General features: G+C 32.9%; 2 protein-coding genes across 2 annotated transcripts; both read left to right on the forward strand.

The window, feature by feature from the left end:
• Positions 1-779: 779 nt before the first annotated feature.
• LOC145117116 (uncharacterized) lies at positions 780-4177 on the forward strand. The gene is made up of 2 exons (XM_079053424.1): positions 780-1035; positions 2024-4177. Exon 2 carries the CDS (start codon positions 2067-2069, stop codon positions 3936-3938), a length of 1872 nt encoding a protein of 623 aa, XP_078909550.1. The 5' UTR covers positions 780-1035; positions 2024-2066; the 3' UTR covers positions 3939-4177.
• A 7858-nt stretch (positions 4178-12035) lies between these two features.
• LOC145115713 (nuclear transcription factor Y subunit C-1-like) lies at positions 12036-14379 on the forward strand. Its single transcript, XM_079052068.1, has 2 exons — positions 12036-12829; positions 14106-14379. Exons 1-2 carry the CDS (start codon positions 12135-12137, stop codon positions 14107-14109), a joined length of 699 nt encoding a protein of 232 aa, XP_078908194.1. The 5' UTR covers positions 12036-12134; the 3' UTR covers positions 14110-14379.
• The last annotated feature ends 8241 nt before the right edge of the window (positions 14380-22620 follow it).

The raw sequence follows: 22620 nt of genomic DNA on the forward strand, positions 1-22620 counted from the left end.
CAATAGAATTTGTTGAATATATAAACCATAACTTAAACATCATTGCATGACCTAAATTCATATATCATCTTTGATAAGATGATCTAAATGTGGTGATGTATATATGCTGATATTTTTATGATAATAATTATATCGGTTTATACGTGTAACCATAATAATTCACGCATAACAAACTGTATCCACATAAATGTAGCTATGCAACAATATTAACAAAAGCAACAACATAATTAAATAAGTTATATGGATTATTCATTGTCATTCATTTTTTTGTTAGGAAATTTGTTATGGGGTTCGATAATCTTAACATACTTTTATTAATTAGTAATGATTAATTGGTTAACCGGATAATATAACCGAAAAAATTGGTTAACGGAATACCTGTTAACCTGATTTTTCGGTTTAGGTTTAGGTTGAAGAAGCAAACGAACCGATAGTCTCGGTTAACCCTCCGAAATATGTTTTCGGTTCGGTTAACCATCCATGAACACCCTATGTCCCTATGAAATCTCATGTTAATATTTACGAGCTAATATAGTCATTTGGACCGGAGATCTTCCACCTGCTATTTCCATATGACTATAGAAATCATTTATTAAATTTTTAGGTATTTTTATGACTATATGGATCATTTATTAATTTTTAGGTATTTATTGAAAAGCATTAAAGAATTAGCTATATTTGTCTTTCTCGGAGAAAAAAAAAAACAAAAACAAAAAGTCCTAAATTTTGTTTGAAACAATACGGGATGATCTCACATATAAAATGGAGATGATGGCAACAAAATTTCAAAAGCTATGAAAACACACACCTGCTGGTTTTTCTTTCATCAATAGCTCTACGATAAAAACCACAAAGATTTATATTTTTTTGGTCGTTAACATGAATTTGTTTAGGGATTTGTGAAGAATTTAGGAAACTAAATTGTTCCTTTATGAAAATCATTGATCAGGAACAGTGAACAAACGCGATATAAAATCGGATTTTGGAGGAAATTTCCAGTGGCGCCTCCTCCTTTAGATTGGTTGAGTATTTTGGGTATTTTCTTCTTCATCTGTGCTCATTACTTGTTTTTATGAATATGATGAAGATAACTTTCTATAACCATATAGGCTGTTCGATTTTTGCTTGATTTAGAATGCTTATGGTTTATTGTTCTTTGAATATTTGCCCTTTTTGTTTGTGCATTTTAGGGTTTAAGAAAAAAAATCTAGTGATGATTTTGATTCCGTTTTCGGTATGTTATATTATGTTTATCGGATCTGATGCGGCGGTTTGTTCAGTTTTTGCTAATTCAAGTTCATACGAGTTATAACATTTTTAGATAATCCATTTCACGATTCTAAAGAATGAAACCATTCAATGTTGAATGTATCGAGATTATTCTACTGATGTACGGCAATCAATGAAGCTAATGTTACAACCCACAAGTTTAAATTCATCTTTACCCCAATTTGATTGCGATTTTGGGGAAGTTTATGTGATTCCTTAGTTTTGCTATAATCTAGCTGCATAAAATCTTCCCAATGATCAATTTAGCAGGTTTTTGGATACCACATTAATGTTTCGAGTCTTTATGAGGGTATTTTGTTTGAATAGCTTAATTCATGGTTCTAATTCATGACATTTTACAATGTTAAGTTCTTGTCATCTGTTTCATTATACCATCAAATGAATTGGCTACTTGTTTTGCAACTGCATAACTGTTTATGTTGATTTGTTTTCTTCTGTGTTAGATTCATCAACTTAGGGTACCTGTGACGTTTACACACAATTGTTCAGATATTCCACATGTTCTTTCATAGCTCCTTTTGGTAGTTTCAATGGTCAATGTGCGTTTTTAGGGTTTCAAAATGGAGCCTATAAATAGGATGTTGGTTTGTATATATAACTTGATGCGTAATCATACTTGTCGTTATCGATCATGTCCTTAGTGATATATTTGTCACCATTTTTGCTTCAACCACAAAATCTTTCTTAGTTTTTACTTCTTACATTACATTTTTTTTTTTTTTTTTTGTATTAGGGCTTGCTCAATCAGAGGAAGACCCTCTACTCTGAATGCTGATATGGAATGCAATAAAGATGAAGCTCTTCGTGCTAAAGAGATATCTGAGGCAAAATTAATAGAAAAAGATTTTGTGGGTGCGAAAAAGATTGCACAAAAAGCTGATAAACTATTCCCTGGGCTTGAAGGTCTTTCACACCTCTTTCAGATTCTTGATGTTTACATTTCTTCAGAGAAGAAGGTTAATGGAGTATCAGATTGGTACAGTGTTCTTGGTGTGGACCCCACAGCTGATGATGAAGCTATTAGAAGAAGTTACAGAAAATTAGCTCTCTCTCTTCACCCTGACAAAAACAAGTCCATTGGAGCTGAAGGTGCTTTTAAGCTTGTATCTGAAGCATGGACAATATTGGCTGATAAAGGTAAAAAGAAAATATATGACCAAAAACGAAACCCTAAACCACTTTACCAAAAAGTTTCCACCTCTACCCCTCCACCCACCACATTTTGGACTTCATGTACAAAATGCAAAATGCACTTTGAATACTTGAAAGTTTACCTCAACCAAAAGATCCTTTGCACCAATTGTCATGAGCCCTTTTGGGCTTTAGCAATATCACCCCCACCTGCAAATCGTCATCAAATGTGGCATCCTCCTCAAAACAAGAACCTCAATGCAAATCATCAGCTGAATAATCTTGGTGGACAATTTAAAAGACAACATGAAGTGGGATATCAGAGTCCAAATTCAGTTAAACTTGATGGAATTGCAAAAAAGAGACGTGTAGTCGAACAGTCAACCATGGAACGTGAAAAAGTCAACCTTTCTACAGTCAGCAAACCTAAGAATAGTGTGAGAGAATTGTCATCTGCAGAACTTCGTACCATTTTGATGTCAAAAGCCAGGAATGAAATCCACAAGAAAATGGACGAGTGGAATGCAGAAAAAGAAAAAGAAAAAGAAAAAGAATCAAAGAAAGAAGTTATCAAGAAACAAGAAATCATTCCGAATGGTATGAGTAAGGTTAAAGATGTAAAAACACCATCAAAAGATAGCATCGATGACATGGATGATGATGATGACATGGACACCGATACAAAGGAGGACACGGAAGCAATCTTAATGAGTGTCCCGGATCCCGATTTTCATGATTTTGACATGGACAGAAGCGAAAGGGCGTTTTCGGAAAACCAAGTTTGGGCAGCTTATGATGAAGATGATGGAATGCCTCGATACTATGCAATGATTCATACTGTGATATCAAGGAAACCATTCAAGATGGAAATAAGTTGGTTGAATTCCAAATCCAATGCTGAATTAGGTCCAATTAATTGGGTCGCATCCGGGTTTCCAAAAACAAGTGGCGATTTCCGAATCGGGAAACATGAAATCAACACCTCACTAAATTCATTCTCACACAAGGTTCACTGGGAAAAGGGCAAAAAGGGTATTATCCAAATTTACCCACGAAAAGACGAAGTGTGGGCTGTTTATAAAAACTGGTGTCCGGATTGGAACGAGTTCACTCCAGATGAAGTGATACATAAATATGAGATGGTGGTAGTTGTTGAAGATTATGAAGAAGGCAAGGGTATAATGGTAACTCCACTGGTGAAAGTTGGTGGTTTCAAGTCTGTGTTTCATCAACATTCTGATGTTAAAGAAACGCGAATGATTCCAAAAGAAGAAATCTTTCGATTGTCTCATAAAGTACCTTATTATCTGCTAACAGGTGAAGAAGGTTCTAATGTTCCAAAAGGTTGCTTGGAGCTTGATCCTGCAGCATTGCCATTGGAGCTGCTAAAGTCAACAGTTGAAGAGAAAGTCAATCCGGTGGAGGTTAAAGGGATTATAACATATGCTAGAAAAAGGGGGAAAAATGCAACAGTTCATACAATTGAAGGGGTGGTTTTAGAAAATGATGGTAGATAGATGATAGATAAGAAGAGATCAGAGGTTAGTTGACCTGAAGCAGTCATTAATTTTGGACTGGAAATGATACTTTGTTAGAAGCTAATTTTGTAGCAGGTCGAGCTTTTCTTAACTTTTTTGCTTTGCTGTAAAAACGTTTTACTCTATGTTTTTTTTTTTCTTTTTCTTTTTTTTTGGGGGTTAACTTGGAGACTTGTTATATATATATATACATGAAATCAATAGTTTCGTGAAGAAGAACCATGTTTTGTTCTAATGAACGACTTCATCATCTTTAAATGCCGTATTTGGATGGAATATAGGACACAACAAAATACGCATACATATCTTCATTTAAGCCCTTTTGCTTATGAAAAGATACATGGTAATTTCAGTTACGAAAGTGTTCTTCCTTTTGGTTTGAGCATAGGTTTGTGTATGCTAATTTCAACTTGTTTCAGGGTTTCTCAAGATCTTTGACGCCATTGATTAAGAAATTAATGCAAGCAATCATTATTAACACACAGATTAAGGTAGGAGAAATATATAACAATCATAAGTTGTCCATTCAAATTTAACAAAATTATTTTCATAGGGAATGAAGAATGAAGAAAAATACAAACTAATAAAAATACAAAATTTATATATTTAAATAAAATAAATAATAATTTTGGATGGAAGCAAGGATGTACATTTTAAATAGTGGAAGTGGAAATAGATAATGGAATGAGATATGGTGGCAGGAAAGCCATTCATATTGGATATTTGGAAATTGATTATAACTTTACACTTTAACATATTTATCAACAAGGCCAATGTCATTTTCACTTGTCATGGGTGATGGGCCCAAAACCTTTTAACCAGGCAAAACAGACTTTTATAGAATTAATTAATTAATTATTAATGTTTTAAATATATCTTAATATAGTAAAATAACTGAAAATTTGTAAATCATAATATAAGTAGGGGGGTTGAACCAGTGGAACGAGGTTATGGATTTGTTAAAAATGTTCTTTTTCTTTTTTAATAAAGAGATAAATGGTGGTGGTAGTTAAAAATGTTTTTTATTTTTTATTTTTTATTTTATTATTATTATTATTATTTTTTGGCAAGGCAATTAATTTGACCACATCAATTTAGTTGTGGGAGATTCTCCAATTTAATGGAACAATTTGGTAGGGTAATTACACGTTGTTTTTTATTTTTTTATTTATTATTATTATTACTATTATTATTATTATTATTATTTTGGCAAGGCAATTAATTTGACAACATCAATTTAGTTGTGGGAGATTCTCCAATTTAATAGAACAATTTGGTTCCTATTAAGATAAATGTGTTGGCTTGGAGAATGAGGTTGAAAAAACTTTCGACTAAGGCCACTTTAAACAATCGTAAAATTAAGATAAATTTTCTTTTGTGTGTCATGTGTGATTACCAAATTGAGTCCTTAGATTATGTCCTTTTTTCTCACTCTCCTGTGGGTTTTATTTGGTAAGACACGCAGTGCGAACTTTTTAGAGTTTTTAGACTCGGAGATTCGTCTCAAGCCTTTATACAAAAAAAATGTCTTGATTTAGTTTTATGGGTAATGTGGAAATTTTGTAATGAGTGGTTTTTGGAGCGGTTAAACTAAATAAAGTTACCCTGTTTGATTACATATTGTGGTAATATATTTTTAATTTAATTTTCAGTAGAGTATAGAACTAAAAATTAATTGAGTTGACTGTCTTAAAAACCCTATTACTCTATTAGTGATATTTCCTCTATATAATGTGTCTTGTTATCTAAGATCTTGTTAGCTTAGGTCATCTGTTATACATCTCACGGGCCACGAACCACCTTCACCTCCACCTAGTCATCACGACCAACGAACAAACTCCGGTATACCTAGCACGACCACGAAGAGAGAACGAAGAGAGAGAGAGAGAGATAGGGGGGAAGAAGCAGAAGGCTGAGAGAGACCCTCTCTTTTATTGGTCGTTGTCGTTCGTCTTCCCCACCACAAACCACCACGAAAATGCCCGACTACGATAGGCCGGGGTGATGTGCATGAACAACGCTCGTGGCCACGTAGACCACGAGCCTCTTCATCATTGGTATACCGGAAGGTCTTATTCTAATAAAATTTAATTGTTACTAAATAGTAAACACAAACAATTTTAACCTAAATTATAAAACTATTAACTTTAACAAAAAATTGGAACTATTTATTTTTAACAAAAATTATCTTTCAATCGTTATTGATTCTCGCCTACTTGTTTTTGACATATAACAATCGTTATTGATTCTCGCTTACTTGTTTTTGACATATAATGGGGATTAGATTTGGTTTCCTATAAATGACATTACAATCCTAAAACAACTTTTAAAAATAAATATATAATCATACAATAATTAATTTTTAAATTTTTTTAATAAAATTATATTCAAGGGAAAATTGCATATTTTCTCATTAAAATATTTATAAATATTAATGTAAATACAAAAAGAAAAACCCATTTCATAAACCACACAATATTACTATTTATTTTCAAGGGAAAATTGCATACTTTCTTTTTTATCTCAACACCACTAATCCTAATAATTATTTACCAATTATAACGTCCTATTCTTTTTATATAAACAACTAGGTGTAAAACCCGTGTACTATACAGGTTGATTAAAAAAATAAATATCAAAATGTAAACAATAAGTATTTTTTAAATAAAATTTTGAAATAAAGAATAAAGATATGTATTAATTACAATTTAATATCATATTTATTACATTTATTACTTTACATATATAAATATATAAGTATTATGTGGTTTTTTAATTTTAAAATTTGAAAAAAAAAACCCAGAAATTGTCTAGTGGACATTATTTATTTCAAAAATATTACAAAATGACAAGTGTCAAAAACTCATGAGAGATTGACATGTGGCAAAATGGATCTTCATTTATTATAGTAGACTAATTGTGAGACCCGTATGTTATATGGGTTGGATAAAACAAAAAATTAAATAGAAAGGTTTAAACAAAAGTTTATTTAAAATTGAAATTTTAGATTTGAAATTTAAAATTTAAAATTTAAATTTAAAAGGAAACATATTAAATAGAATATATGAGTAGTAATACTGTAATTTATTGATTATTTTCAATTTAGGCAATTATTAATTGAGGTGTAAATGTGATGTGTTAATTAAGAAAAGATAAAAAAAATAAGAAAATGACACATGGAATAAACTTTTATTAAAAAATACCAGAAAATGACATGCGTCCAAATTAATGAGAGAGTGACATTTGGCAAAATTATTTTCATTTATTAGGGAAGATTAATATACATAGTCATAACTTTTATCTTTTAATAATAATAAAAACCATTTTTTATGGAAAGATTAAGATGTCACTATATTAAAACTTTTAAATCGCAATATCACATCTTACTAAAAATGTTTCATAAAAAAATACAAAAGTTAAAACCCAAGCTACATATTCATAGTGTCATAAATGAAATTAATTGAAAACTTAAATAATCTTTAAACGTGCATGCAGGAGCTCATAACACTCTAGCCGTATCCTTTTTCTAAAAAATGTTAATAAAGGAAATTGGTGAAAGTAAGAAGAAAGTAAAAAGAATTGGTAATTTGGAGAGAAAGATAGGAAATTGATGGAAATGAGATGAAAGTAAAAAAAATTGGTGTCCCCGGATTTTATTAAAGGAGGAAAGTGGAAGGAAATGAAAGGAATTTGAAGGATCACTTTCATTCCGATTTGAAAGGATTTGGAGAGAAATAACAAAATATTTAATTTTCCTTCCACTTCTCTCCAACTTAAGAACACAAAAGACAAATTTAATTTTCTTTCTTTTCTATGTTACAACTCGAGAACTAGGTGTTAATGAGCACACAATATCTACACATTCTGTAACGCCCCGATTCTCAGGTATTGTTTAAATAAGAATTTAATTGGTTTCAAGGCCTACTCGACGAGTTGGTTGCCCTACTCGTCGAGTAGCAACGGGCTTGGTTAGCGTGTTTAGTGGCCTACTCGTCGAGTCCATAAAGGGACTCGACGAGTAGGAGTTGGCAGATGAAACCCTAAATCCCGGGGTTTTGCACCCTATTTAAGGAAGCATAAGCCTCCTTTGGCCTCTTTGCAGTCCTTTGAGAGCTCTGAAAACCCTAATTCGTGTGGTGCTTCATTCTTGTGTGTCTAAAGCTTTGGGGAGGAGATCTTTGGAGAAGAAGAGCTTGGAGAACAAAAGGCTAGGAGCAAGGAAGTGTGGGAAATCAGAAATCTACCTCAGATAGCATCATTTGGAGGTATCAAGTCGTCACCTTTTCTCCTTTTTCTTTCTAGACCTCTTTTGGTTGAGATCTAGGGTTTTTATGGTTTGGTTGAGATGGTAATGTGGGATATGAGCTAGATCTGAAGTTGTAACTTCAGATCTGTACCCTTCTTAAGTTCTAAAGTCATAAAGCTCCGAATTTGGTCATGTATGAAGCCTCTTTTAGTATGAAACCCCCATTGTGAGCTTGGATTTGACATTAAGAGCCTTTGTAGCTATGCATGCACGTAAAGTTTGCAACTTTACGTGAAAAACATGCCTTAGAAGCTTGGATCTGTAGTTTGGAGCCGCTGCATGGCTCAAATGAGTATGAGTCTGTATGGCAAAAAGGACTGAAGGGACTCGGCGAGTCGCATGGTTGCCTCAGCGAGTCACATGAAGATAGACATGAACTCGGCGAGTTGGAAGAACAACTCGGCGAGTCCGATGAAGATTTTCGTAGACTCGATGAGTGTATGAACAACTCGGCGAGTCGGTTGAGGTTGCCCCAATTTATGTATGTGCGGGTAACTGTCAAGTTGCAAGAAGGAAGCTCGACGAGTGGCCTTAGGGCATTGATTGTAAACCAAAGGAACTCGACGAGTCACTCAGGTGACTCGGCGAGTGGGTTAGTACTTCAAGGAACTCGGCGAGTAGCCGGGGGTACTCGGCGAGTCAAGGTCAACATGGACTGTTGACCTTGACTGATGACTTTGACTTTGACCAGGGTTTGATTAGTTGGCTTATGGGGTACCTTGAAGGGTTGGGAACTTATGGGTATGATTATACTATGGTAATAGGTGGTGGAGTTTGTGGCAGTGATTCGAGGGTTGAAGTTTATCTACCGAGTCGACATCTGCAAGGTGAGTTATCCTCACTATATCGATAGGGTCTAAGGCACCAAGGCCGGCCCTTTAGTTGTTATCGTTATGGTATGCTACATGTGGATATGATCTGTTAGATCAGAATGAGGATAGACAATATGTTATGCTCTTATGATCCGTAGGGATTAATATGTTAGTGACCTGCTAAGTCAGTGCTCTAGTTATGAGAGATTGATATGTTTGGTGATCAGTGAGATAAATATGTTTGATGTTTGTATATGCTAGTATATGTTAGTTATGCACACATGGTTAATTGCTTGTTGCTTGGGTTGAGGCGGTCCTGCTTTGTGCTGAAGGCCAACACACCCTATAAGCGGTCCGGGGAGACTGTAGGCCCACGTGGCGGTCCAGTCATGCCGAAGGCTCGGTATAGATTCAGTTGGACTATAGGCCCTGTAGGGCGGTCCAGTCAGGCCGATGGCCCAGTATGCATGTTGATTGATTGATTATTACGGATATGGTATTATCAGTGTGATATTGGTATTTTGGGGGTAGCTCACTAAGCCCTCGGACTTACAGTTTTCAGTTTATTGTTTCAGGTACTTCAGGAGATCATGCCAAGGCGAAGGCGTGACCGTACCGCTCCTCATCCTTATGATCTGGCTTTTGGGACACTCTGATTGAATAATGATTTGAAAACATTTTTGTAAACAATACTATTGGGTTTTATTTATGCTTGAAAAGTTTAAATTTGGCGTAAAATTTATGGATGTTACACATTCCATTACATGTAACCAAACACACAATTACATACAACTTAGAATGTTATAGCCCCCACTATAGCCTTACATTAATCATGAAAATGCTATGAACACAACCATACTCTTACATCTTACATCATCATGAAAATGCTATGGACACAACCATAGTCTTATATCAAACATAAAAATGTTATGGACACAACCATAGTCTTACATCAAACATAAAATCGTATGTATACAACCATATTCTTACATTAAAACATACTAATGTTATATACACAACCATAATCTTACATCAAACATAATAACAGATTTTAGATTTGTCACAATCGATCTATTTATATTTGAACCATATATCCTCATATGTGAGGCATATGAACCCATTTAATTTATAAAGACGAGTCTTCCTATAAAGCATAAAAAATTATGCATCTTTTATTTGTTTATCAATCATTTACTCATTCTCCTTCATTTTCATCTTCTCTTCTATTATGTTTCTCTTCCATTTCCTAGAGGACAACTTCTCTATTCTCGTAAAATCCTATTATTCTTCGTATGTTTTCCTCCTCATTTACTCATTCTCTTTCATTTTCATCTTCGCTTATATTATGCTTCTTTTCCATTTCCTAGAGGACATCTTTGAATACATTTTCAACTTTTGGTTGTAACTAATGGTCTCTTGTCGTGAAACCCACATATATTTATAGTAAAATTTATGCCACATACCAACCAAACAATTTTCGGATAAATCATATATTCATTGTGCGGTGATGAAACATAAATCATACATTCTCATTGCTAATAAAAATTGTTACATGCCATTAAAACATTAAAAGACAAATTACCAAATATTACTAAATAAAACACACCGTACTAATATACTATATAAACATAATGTATTAAAACTCACCATAATACTCATCATATTCATGTACAATCACCCATTATGGATAATCATACGGGATATTTTTTCTCCTTGTTAATCAATATTTGTTTCTCATTCATCTCCTTCACCTCATACATTCCATACTCTATTCCTATACGAGAGATTGTTTGGCCTCCCGTATCAACTGTTCAATTTTCATTATTTCCCGTTGTGTGTTATTTATCCATTTCTCTTTTCTTTCAATTTCAGAATCCGTAGCATCCATCCTATCCTTTCTTACACAAATATCGTAAAAGTGCCCAACAACTTCTTTTTGTTTGGCAATTATTAGTTATTTCATCTCATCAGTTATCCTCCATGCTCTAAGTTTCTCAGTTGATGTGGAATGGCGATTGAATTTGTGCAACATTTTCGACTAGTCCCTACGTGGATAAGAAGATGAAGACATTTTTGTCATATTTTCGACTAATTAATTTTTTTTCTTAAAGTATGAAGATCTAATACGAAATTGGTATATGCTTTTGCTCTTTATATAGAGATTTGATGTGGAGTTAGTGGGGAAAACTGATTAGCGTACCACGAAGTCTGAGCAAGTATTGTGAAGTTTGACCATGGTACTGCAAAATCTTACCACCTTACTTTGAAATCTAACAAAATCGGATAAATCTAACAACTCATATAAATAAATGAAATAAACAATTCACATTTTATACATAATTATCATAAATATATGTAAATAAACCAAAATATGACGATTTGTCAGGACATCCTGCCAAAATACAATATTTTTCTAGGGTTTCTTGTAAAAATGATACATTTTGGCAAGAGTTTCTGTCAAATTATTACAAGTTCTCAAGTGTTATTGCTAAAATATATGAACTTGGATACAACTCTATATTTTGTATATATCTAAGTAGTTGATCATGATTTATGTTTGAATTTTTCTACGGAAATAAATTGAAAATGTAAAATTTAAGTTTTTTATGTAGGCAAACTGAAATTAAGTTTTTATGTAGGCAAACTGAGGACTCATATTTTCATACCTATGAAAATACATCAAAACAACGTCTTTTTGTATTTTTTAGGGATTTTCGTATTTTTATACCCCTATAAAAATACTTGTTATTTATTTCATAGGCTTGATTTTTGTCTTATTCCTAAAACAAGAATAAATTTTTTGTGTATTTTTGTTTTTCAATGTTACTCACAAAAATATTCACGAGAAAGACAATAATACCCTTGTTGTGGGGACTTGGTGCGCAGGATTAGCAAATTAACCCCAAAACCAATTCATCCAATAGCAACAGGGAGAGTAATATCATAATCAGTGCACCCCACTGTACCTTATCCTTCCTCCCCAACCCCTTTGTATTTACAAACCATCGCTTTTTCGTTTCTAGAGAGAGAAAGAGAGGGGGAGAGAGAACCATCGCAATGGAGAACACCACCACCACCTCCGCCGCCAACCACCAACCCTCCGCCGCTACCGCAACGCCACAGCAACCCTCCCCATTCCCACCACCACAACAACCCTATCAACACCTCCTCCAACAACAACACCAACAGCTACAAATGTTCTGGAATTACCAACGCCAAGAAATCGAACAAGTTAACGATTTCAAGAATCACCAGCTCCCTCTTGCACGCATAAAGAAGATCATGAAAGCCGATGAAGATGTACGGATGATCTCTGCGGAAGCACCGATCCTGTTTGCGAAAGCATGTGAGCTTTTCATCCTCGAACTCACAATCCGTTCATGGCTCCACGCCGAAGAGAACAAACGCAGAACCCTACAGAAAAACGACATCGCCGCCGCAATCACGCGAACCGACATTTTCGATTTTCTCGTCGACATTGTGCCGCGCGATGAGATTAAGGATGATGTTTCCGCCGCCGGTGCTGGGTTGGGAGGGATGGTGGGTACCGCCGGTGGTCTTCCATATTATTACCCTCCGATGGGGCAGCCTGCACCGCCGCCTCCAGGTGTCACGATGGGACGACCGGCTATGGATCCTACCGGAATGTATGGGCCTCCGTCGCAAGCATGGCAGTCTGTGTGGCAGACCACCGATGATGGGTCATATGGAAGCGGAGGTAGTGCTGGACAAGGGGGCATCGACGGCCAAGGGTACGCTTATCTTTTAATCTCTGATATTGCTGCTGTCTTTTTCATTATTTTTATATTTTCAAGAGAAAATCTCTTCTTTACACCAAAAAATTTTCAATGTTCTTTGTTATAACTTCATAAAATTTGTTTAGTGAACAACAATTTATGTTCTTGAATGCGTTTATCTCATTTTTATTTCTGTATAAATCTTTGTTTTTTTCGCGTATGGAATTGTCTAATCTTTCATCCTTTTAGCAAAAAAATCAAACTTTAAAACTTTTTAGAGCTACCATTGTTGTTTGATTAAAAAAAGATTGGGCCTTGAATGTTTTATCTGATCTGCTTGAACGAAATCTTGATTTCCCTTGTGTGATTGTTCTAAATGTGAAATTATGTTGATTTTTCTTTATCTGATTGTTCTGCAATTTTCGACTTTTCTTTATGGGGTTATTCTAAATTTGAAATTATTCTTGATTGTTCAAAATTCTAAAACGTGAAATTACACTCTACAAAAATCGATTTTCTTCATTGGGATTGTTCCGAAATGTTAATTTATGTTCTCAAAATCCAGATTTTTTTATTTGGTTTAGGATTTTGGTCAGAAATAAGCAATTTGTTGGTAAATATTCAGAACAGCGAGTCAAACTATAAGTGATATTCTGTCTTTGAGAATTATTCTATCTGTTTCGTCTTGTAGGCGTATCTAGTCCTCTAGTTGTTTTAGAATCAAGAATCAAAAAAATCGTGATCTTTCTGCATTGATTTGTTGTTTCTGATGGAATTGGAATCAAGGGAAACATTCTTGTTCCTGTCTTCACTGATTTGTAATTAGCCGAAACTAAATGCTTGGTTAGATTTGATGTGAATTACAAGGTAAAGAAAGGTTATGAAAAATGATTGTTTTAATGGGCGTATGAGGAAACTTTTGTTTCTCAATGAAAAAGTTGAATAATGGAATTCGTTATCACCCACGCCTAGGAATGATGAAATCCCTCAAACATGGATTCATGAACAAAAATTATTATTTGTTGTTTTTTTATACCATTTTATGGGCATCGTTTTCTGGAGTATTTCAACTTTTTTTCCTTAAAAAAGCATTATGCTTGGAACTTTTTGTGCAAAGCTGTTCATTCTTGCAAAATGTAGTGTTTGTTTTACATTTTTGCAAAAAACTATTGTTTGTTTGCAATGAAATCCAAGTATCATTTTGTGTGATATTCTTGTTCTTAATCATAATCTTGTATGATGAGCTTTTTTCACATAAAAAAATAGATGATGTTCTGTTTGTTTATTGTAGGTAAATGCTGAATGTTGGAGGACCTTCTGGGTGGTGGGGTTGGGTGGTGGGGGGTGAAGAAAAAGAAGAAGCAGCCTGCTGGTGAAGCAGATGAGATTGGTGGAAAATTGTGATATGAAGTTGAGGTTGCCACCTATACATATTACATAGTGTAATGAGAAAAAAAGAAAAAAGAAAAACAAGTTTGAATGATTGGATATGCAGTTAGAGTGTTAGGAGATCTCTGTATAAAAACAACCCTTCAAAGATCAAATGCAGTTGGAATTTGCAGCAACTTCTTTTGGCATTACTTTAAGTATTAAAATAGTTTTGACCAATAAAAAACATAATGAACACCATTTTGGCCATGATTAGTTTGCTAAAAATTATGCCAAGTTGTGAAATACATTTTTCTCTATTAAGAGAAAATGCCGCTGGGATTCGATTAGGACTCAGAATTATAGAGTTGGGTTATGTCCAGATTTCCGTCTATAAAAGAAGGTAAAGTTTCATATTTAATTCATAAAAACTCACATTCCATTACATATTTTATTTTGAAGATCTTGGTTTTCCGAAAATGTACTAGCTCGTCTATTAATGTTGATAAAAGTAAACAAATTGCAAGCACCTCGTGTAGGCTTAGGCTTAAATGTCGTTGTGAAATTGGAGATCTGCGTACCTGGGTTTATAATTTTAGAGGACCAACTATGTATAGGGATGGAAAAAATCCAAATATCCAATCCGAAACCTGCAACCTGGATGGAGATAGGGATGGGGAATTCCCAAATAAAAAGACGGAGATGAGAATGGGAATGAGGATACCTGTGAAGATATTAATAATCAAACAAAATATATAATTATGATAAATTTACAATATCCAATATATGATCCAAGTTATTCAACTAATTATCTGGTTGAAATTATATTTTATCTTATTCGTTTATATAATTTAACCTTATGTATAATTTTTTCAACTTGGTTTATTTATTATTAACTCGAATATCATTCTCATAATTTTTTTCTACTTGATTTTTCTTGTATATAACAAAATTTGGTAAAAAAATTATTTATAGTTTTTATGTAATCTATGAATATTATTATGGGTTGTAAAATCTTTAATCCTATGTTGGTAAAGCTGAAATATAAATTTTTTCTTTGCGTAAAAGTTTCATATTAAAATAGAAAAAAAAAAAAAAAAAATCTCTGATTCCCCGTTTGGGATCCCCAGTCTCTATTGGGGGTGAGGATGAGTATTCATTTATATTTCTCGTTAGAGATGGGATGATTATGGAGATTGGAGACTCCGCTATTCCCCATCCTCGTTTCCATCTCTAACTGCCTATCGTAATCTATATATCCGATATATGTTTTTTTTATTCCGATGATTAATGAAGCTTAGAAAAACTAAAGAGGTGGGAAAATGGATCAAGTATGCAATGTAGATGTTGGCAATAAATTGACTAATCTACCTATATAAATGAATAATTTGATAACAATAACCAACTTTTTATAAATTTTGTAAAATGACCACTTACTCCAGAATATGGTATTACGGAGTAGTTATGTTCATTGTGGAGTTGGTGGTGTTTGGTATGTATCGGGTCCGGAATCTGACACCCGTACGTTCTGGCCTGGAAAAGTGTATTCCGAATTGTACTCCGAATTGTATTCCGAATTAGGGTGTTTGTGTGTTTGTTCTTCCACAAACAATATATTTTTGTCTTTGTTCCTCCATTGCTGAAACCAAATTTTGATAGTTTTTATATACTAAAAAATTGAGTATGTGTAGGAATTTTTTAAAGTGCCAATTTCTAGTGGAGAACAATGACAGCGTCTCGAGGGATCAATGCAATATATTAATCCAGACTATACATGCTTTGATGTAGATATCAATAGTGCTATCAATTTCAGTGGGGTAATCACGTTGGTTGTTTCTAAGTCCAGGTTACATACTAATCAAATACGGCTATCTTTTCAATGTCTTGATCAAATATAGTTATCCAGATTCGTAACGATAGTGATGTCATATATTTTCTTAATTTTGTTAGTAGTATGCCTCCTAACACGATATAATTGCTTGTTGTTAATAATGTTATTGAAAGTGACATTAATCTTTTTCCTAGGGAAAATTGATCCGGTGGCAATGACTCTTTCAGTGATGGAATAACCAAATTTGTAATTTATTAGCTATGAAAACCAATCATGTTCCTTCTTACAATGAGCTTGTAAAAGGGGGTGATTATATGTATAAAGGTAAGGTTGCAGCCAAGCTTCTAAAAGGCTCAACATGACTCCAAGGCTTGTATTTGATGTCAGGTTTTAAGAAAATGCTACATTAAGTCATATATATATATATATATATATATATATATATATATATATATATATATATATATATACCCGTGCAAAGCGGCGAATAGTTTTTATCGGCAATTAGTATATTTTTTGCGGACAATGATTTGCTCCGGTTTAACTATTACTTTGTTTTAGGAAACATTCCATATTAAATGTATTGACAAATATCACTAAGCGTTAGTTTCAATTCAACGATTCGTTTTTTTTTTCCAACGGTTATTAGTTCATTTAGGTGAACAGTTTCATCTATTTTACCATAATTTAAAACCGAAAATATAAAGTTAATATAAAAATATTTTTTGAACAGCAAAATCAAAGTCATCATTTAAAATCTTAACTTGATAATAACTTTTGGAAGTTAGAGATACATTTTTTTGAATTCAGATTACAAGACAAACAGTTGATGTAAAAGAAATATCAGATATAAGTTATCATATTAAAGTTTACAAAACGTTTACTACTTTTGCATAAAAAAATATTATTTAAAATGTATAAATTAATATAAAAAGAGCACTACAAAATTAATTGCGTTCCTTGTTCGTTCACTTTATTGCTTATTTATTTAAATTAGTATAAAATCTTTTCATTTTATCTACATGATAAGTACCCGTTTGATGCAAATTGTATTATTAATTAACGAGTTTCAAAACTACAAAATGAATAGTTTAACTTGTCTATTTATGCATACTTCAACATCAATCTTAGTTGAAACATAATTTACAGTAGCAAAAAAATCTCAACAACTCATAAAGTATGTTGTTATTTTACGGAAAACAAATACTTGCAGACAAATCATTTTCGACAAAAAAAACTCATTCAAGTATCTGATTCTCTAGGGAAACTTGTTTAATTTTTGGATCATTTAATAATAAAGAAAGTGATGAACATGAGGTTTTCTTACAGTATTTTTTAACCACTCTGTACTCAAGCTGCAAGAAAATACAAATATTAGACACATAGTTGGACAAAAGGAAAATACACAATACATTGCAGCCTACTTTTGTTTCATTACACACACATAGATATCGCCCTACAATCATTTCACCAAAAACACACAGGCTATTATAGATTGGTTGATCTATCTATCTTTAAAGAAAAGAGTCAGTAGACAAAATAACAATATACTTTTAGTTGTTCGTTTATTATAACACCCCCCTTTGGTTTTTTTCTTATTATGGCAATGTGTTTCGAAAACTTTACCCAATATTAGCAATGTCATTCAAACAAAAAAATATGTGAGTAGATTTTTTCAAAGTACAATGTCATAGTAAGAAAAAACAGAAATTGTTGTACTACACTGTTGTAATAAAATGAAAAAAAAAATATTAAACTTTCCTCTATCTGTCCTTCAAAAACTTTGTTGAATACTATCATATTGTAAAATATAAATGAAGAAAAACGAAATATAAAACCTGCTGTTCCATTTTATCATATACACGATTAAAAGATAATTTGAAAATGAAAGAGAGATAAGTAAAGATCAAAATGTGTTAAGTTAACCATAAAATCCTTTTTTCTTCCTTTAACAGACTTGCACTCTAAATAGGTAGATAAATAATAACCCATGTTACCAACTAATCTAGGTAAAAGTTTCATCTACCCATTTTTATTTAACCAAATAATGAAAACGTTCTCAGTTCTCTAAAATAACTCACATTTAGCACCAAAGACTTGCCTTTTCGATAGTAGTGCATAATCTTCAAGTCAACAAAACCATTATTTAGTTTACCTGCAACATTTAACTATCAAAAACTTATATATAGATTTTTTGTTTCTTAATCTTTATAATAAAGATATCACATATCATACACAATCATTGTTTTTTTTTGTGTAAATCCACTTACCCATCCACCTGAAACATAAATCGGTTCATATTATAAACAAAACCAAGACCAAATCAACTTTATTTACAAGGGAAAATTCGTAATTTACTAAAACTTCAATGACAAAGACATTAGCAAGCATCCACAAGTTCAAAGATTGGTCCAACAAAATTGATACCATGGTAGTAGTTTCTAGGGTTTTAGAGAGATGTTGTAGAGTATTTGGGGTCGTTCTAATGATATAGTGATGGTGGTTGAAATTTCACCAATATTGAAGGCACTTACTGTGAGCATATGGCATAAACATCAATCTCAGTTAACATGAAAACTTAACAACAAATAGTAAGTAACAAATTGTATCGGGCCATGTAAGAAAGTGATAGAAAAATGATTAAGGCGGATTTCCAGTGTAGACTAATTCCATATAACATGCTTACTTAGATAGAGACCAAAATCGAGAATGTGAAGAAACGCCAGTTGAAAATAAAACATAAAATTGATTTAATCTAACAAAGCTAAAAGATAATATTAACCTGATAGGTTTCAAATAGTAATAAATTTCAAACCCCTGCAAAAATAAAATATAAACATACCAAATGGGAAGAAGGAGGGCGAGGGATGTAGAAAGAGATGTAAGTATTAGATGAAGTGCAAAAATCGGACATCTTACCGGGTAAGAAGTTGTTAATTGCAGTGGGTAGTGGGTGTTCTCGAAAGTAGATATAACAAGGCTTTCTTCTCCACAACCTTCTTGCGTGCAACTCCATTTTTGAAATCCTGAGAATCAATAGAATATTTTGGCTGCAATTCTAATAAGTTTGGGCAGTAATAAGCATCATAAAGTATTAAAAATTAACATTAAATATGAAACAAAAAGAAATCAAATGTGCCAGAACTCGAAAAACCTAAGAAAAAATAAAAATGGTGGTCAAATCCAGGTTAATTATGAAAGAGATCCTAATTTCTAAGTTTTGTTTACCTGGTAAGATAAAAAAAACCAAGTTGCAGATCTGCCAAAGGCTACCACATACTAAAGTATTTTGAGATCGACAGAGGAGTGATAGCCAAGATTCGATTCCTTTTGCCTAGATATAGATTGATACGAGGAGACGGCCAAGACTCAGGCCTCTATACACAAACAAACACACAGTGGTTACCAATGATCTATTAGGGATTTCTTGCGTGAGAAAGGAGGCAAAGATAAACATAGATTACCTGTTCCTTGCCCAAAACAGATCAGAGAGGGACATTCCAAATCTAAAATCAACCCTAGATGGAGGTCGGCCTCTTGCAGTAGGTGTGCAGCGATGAGCTCTAAGCTAGGGTTTGATGTTGTGCATTGGTGGAGAGATTGTGGTGAGATGTGGTCTGATGGAGTGGCGGTGGTGTGGGCAGGCCATTCGGTGATGTCGGTGATTATGTTTTTAGGTTTTCTCCCGATTTATAGAAGATTTACTGGTTGACATAATACATATGCAGCTATTTTACGATGTTTGTTAGGTGTTCTATCAACAAAGTCGCGAATTAAGTGACAATTCAAATGGAAAAATTCATAGAGAAAAAGTCAGGTCAATGATACGTATGATAAGAGCGGTTATATGAGTTAAGTTTAAAATTTAATATTAATTTATTTATTGTTGTTTGTACTCTTAGCTTAATGGTTTGGACGTCTTAAAAAAATAATATTAGTTTATTCAATCTATTATATATATATATATATATATATATATATATATATATATATATATATATATGTATGTATACAAAATCATTGACTTAATTCAGTCCTTACAAATGATGTGGCTCGCCACAACTTATATAAGCTTTAGGCTTGACATTGTCACCAATTCATGTCTAACATTATTTAGAACCATGGTTGCAGCTTATGCTGCTCTATCATTTGATGTTGATGAATATGCAAATGATTATGCAAAACTAATGTTGTTGGTTGATGATGACAATATAACTCCACATGGAGAGTTAGTTGAACATTTCCAGAGTTTCATTGATTTTGTTGGGGATGACACTAAATCTGAAGAGGAGGAAACCGAGCCCCTAAAACTCTGGAAACCCAAAAGCAAAAGTATCATTATTATTTTTCCGATTATGAAGAAACACAAACCACTCATTGGGGGATGTCTGAACCTTTACCATTTTCAGAATTAGCTCAACAAAAACGTAAAGGTGTTGTAGCCCACAAACCATGAAATTAGGATAAAGCATGATGTAATTTAGCAAAAGAATCAAGTTGAGGCTACATAAACCATGATGGAGTTTTCCCTATTATGTGATCTCAAATTACTGCATTTTGGATATATGTTATGAATAATTTATAAAGCAAGAAACCAAAAAAGTAAAAGATTGTACAATGGGAATATGATGTATTATAAGAACCATTTTCAAATCCATATATTCTAAAATACGGTCTTTCAGCCTAAGGCAGTAACAATGAATAATCTCTTCTCATATGTATGATATTTGACATGCCAGGCCTTTCCTCACTTGAAAGAAATTGATAAGGTAAAGTTTATGTGTTGGATACTTGGATGCAGAAGCATGAACTGCGTTTGAAGGATTTTAGAAGCTTCTGGAAGAAACATGCATGTGATTTGTTTTATTTGAAGAAAACATCCTTATAGACGTACCGCGACTTTTAGTAGTCCTACTTATGTTTGATTGTAATCTTGATGGTGTATACATATTTGAATGTAATGGGAACACCTCAAACTTTTCCATATAATGGAAATGAAAAATACAAAAGCTTATATCAGCAAAAAGAAGAAAACATGTCGTAACTAAACAACAATATCGTAAACAGGTAAAAAGAAATTTGAAGGAACTTGTTGTTGGATTAGGTGTCTAAGCTCAGAACTATAATTGGTGTGTACTTGACCCGATAGTAGCATGGTCCATTTCGGGTTGCCTTCATCTGAACAATTTGATAGGATGGATATTTAAGGAAGAGGTTATTTGTGATTTATTAATTTATTATAAGTATAATATATAAATTGAGAAATCATATTATTTAATTAGTATTGATCAAGAATTAATTTGGAATTAATTTAGTGATCAAAAGAGACTAATTAAATTAACGAGGACTGATTATGTAAATCAGTGAGACATACGGTTTAGGCTAATGAACCATGATTAATTTGTAATGGGCTAAGTGTAAGAATTAGGGTTACATATAACTCTTGGAATTCTACACTATATATTTAAGAATTAGGGTTACATATAACTCTTGGAATTCTACACTATATATGTAACCCACTAAAGCGAAAAATCGGACCAAGGGTGGATTATTCTAAGAGATGGACGATTTTCTATGCTCCATAACCTTTCTCATTATCCTCCACTTGTTCATGGTGTTTGTGACTTGTTTGAAACATCACACTTGAGGTGCTAAGCTCTTGAAAGGCCAACAACTACAAGCTACAAATAAAAGGTATTCTTCTAACTAGTTTTATGATTCATGTACCCAATTTGTATGCTAGATAGGTTTCATGCTTTGGATAATTTTTGTTGCATGTATAACTAGAGAAAACTTAGATCCAAAGCATTAGGGTTGTATGTGCACCATATAAGTGTTATAGTACATAAAATCCAACAGTGGTATCAGAGCCATGGGTAGTTTTCTGTTATATAGATGCATTGTTTAATTGTTCAAAGTTGAAAAACCTAAAAATTGTTGTCTGACTGCTGGACTCGACGAGTCTCATGAGTGGACTCGACGAGTTGGCTCACATTACCATGAACTCGACGAGTCCATAGCCTGGCTCGACGAGTTGGATCATTAGATGGCAGATTTTTCGAGTTTTTGGCATGTTTTGGATTAGGATCATTACCACAAAATGTTTTGGCTCATAAAATTTGATTTTACTGATATGGTAATGATTGTCCCCATCCAATAACATGATGATTGTCAAATTCTAAGATAATTACTTGATTTTGTGAAAAACTAATTATTTGTGGAATTTGAAATTATCTTGCCATATGAATTGAATTAGTTCAAATTAGTAAAAGATAAAATTATATGATTATTTTATGAGTTTAAAAATTAAACTAAATGGCTTTGAAGAGTTTCATAACTTACACTCAAGTTACGGAATTTGGAAAGTTTCTTTTATGACTAAAGAGAGTTATAAAACTTGTCATCAAGTTTTGGAACTCAAAAAGTTTTTTAAGGAGTTATAAAACTTGTCATCAAGTTTGGAATTCAAGAGTTTTTTAATCAAGTTTTGGAATTTAAAAATTTTAATTAAAAAGTTTTAATTTGAAATACCGAATTCTAAAACATCTAGTAATTGAAACGTTTCAAAAAGGTACAACTATTGAGTTCATAACTTAAAAATTAATTA

Source organism: Lactuca virosa, chromosome 5 (genome assembly GCF_052849685.1).
Source record: "Lactuca virosa cultivar CGN04683 chromosome 5, Lactuca_virosa_CGN04683_v6, whole genome shotgun sequence".
Taxonomy (NCBI): domain Eukaryota; kingdom Viridiplantae; phylum Streptophyta; class Magnoliopsida; order Asterales; family Asteraceae; genus Lactuca; species Lactuca virosa.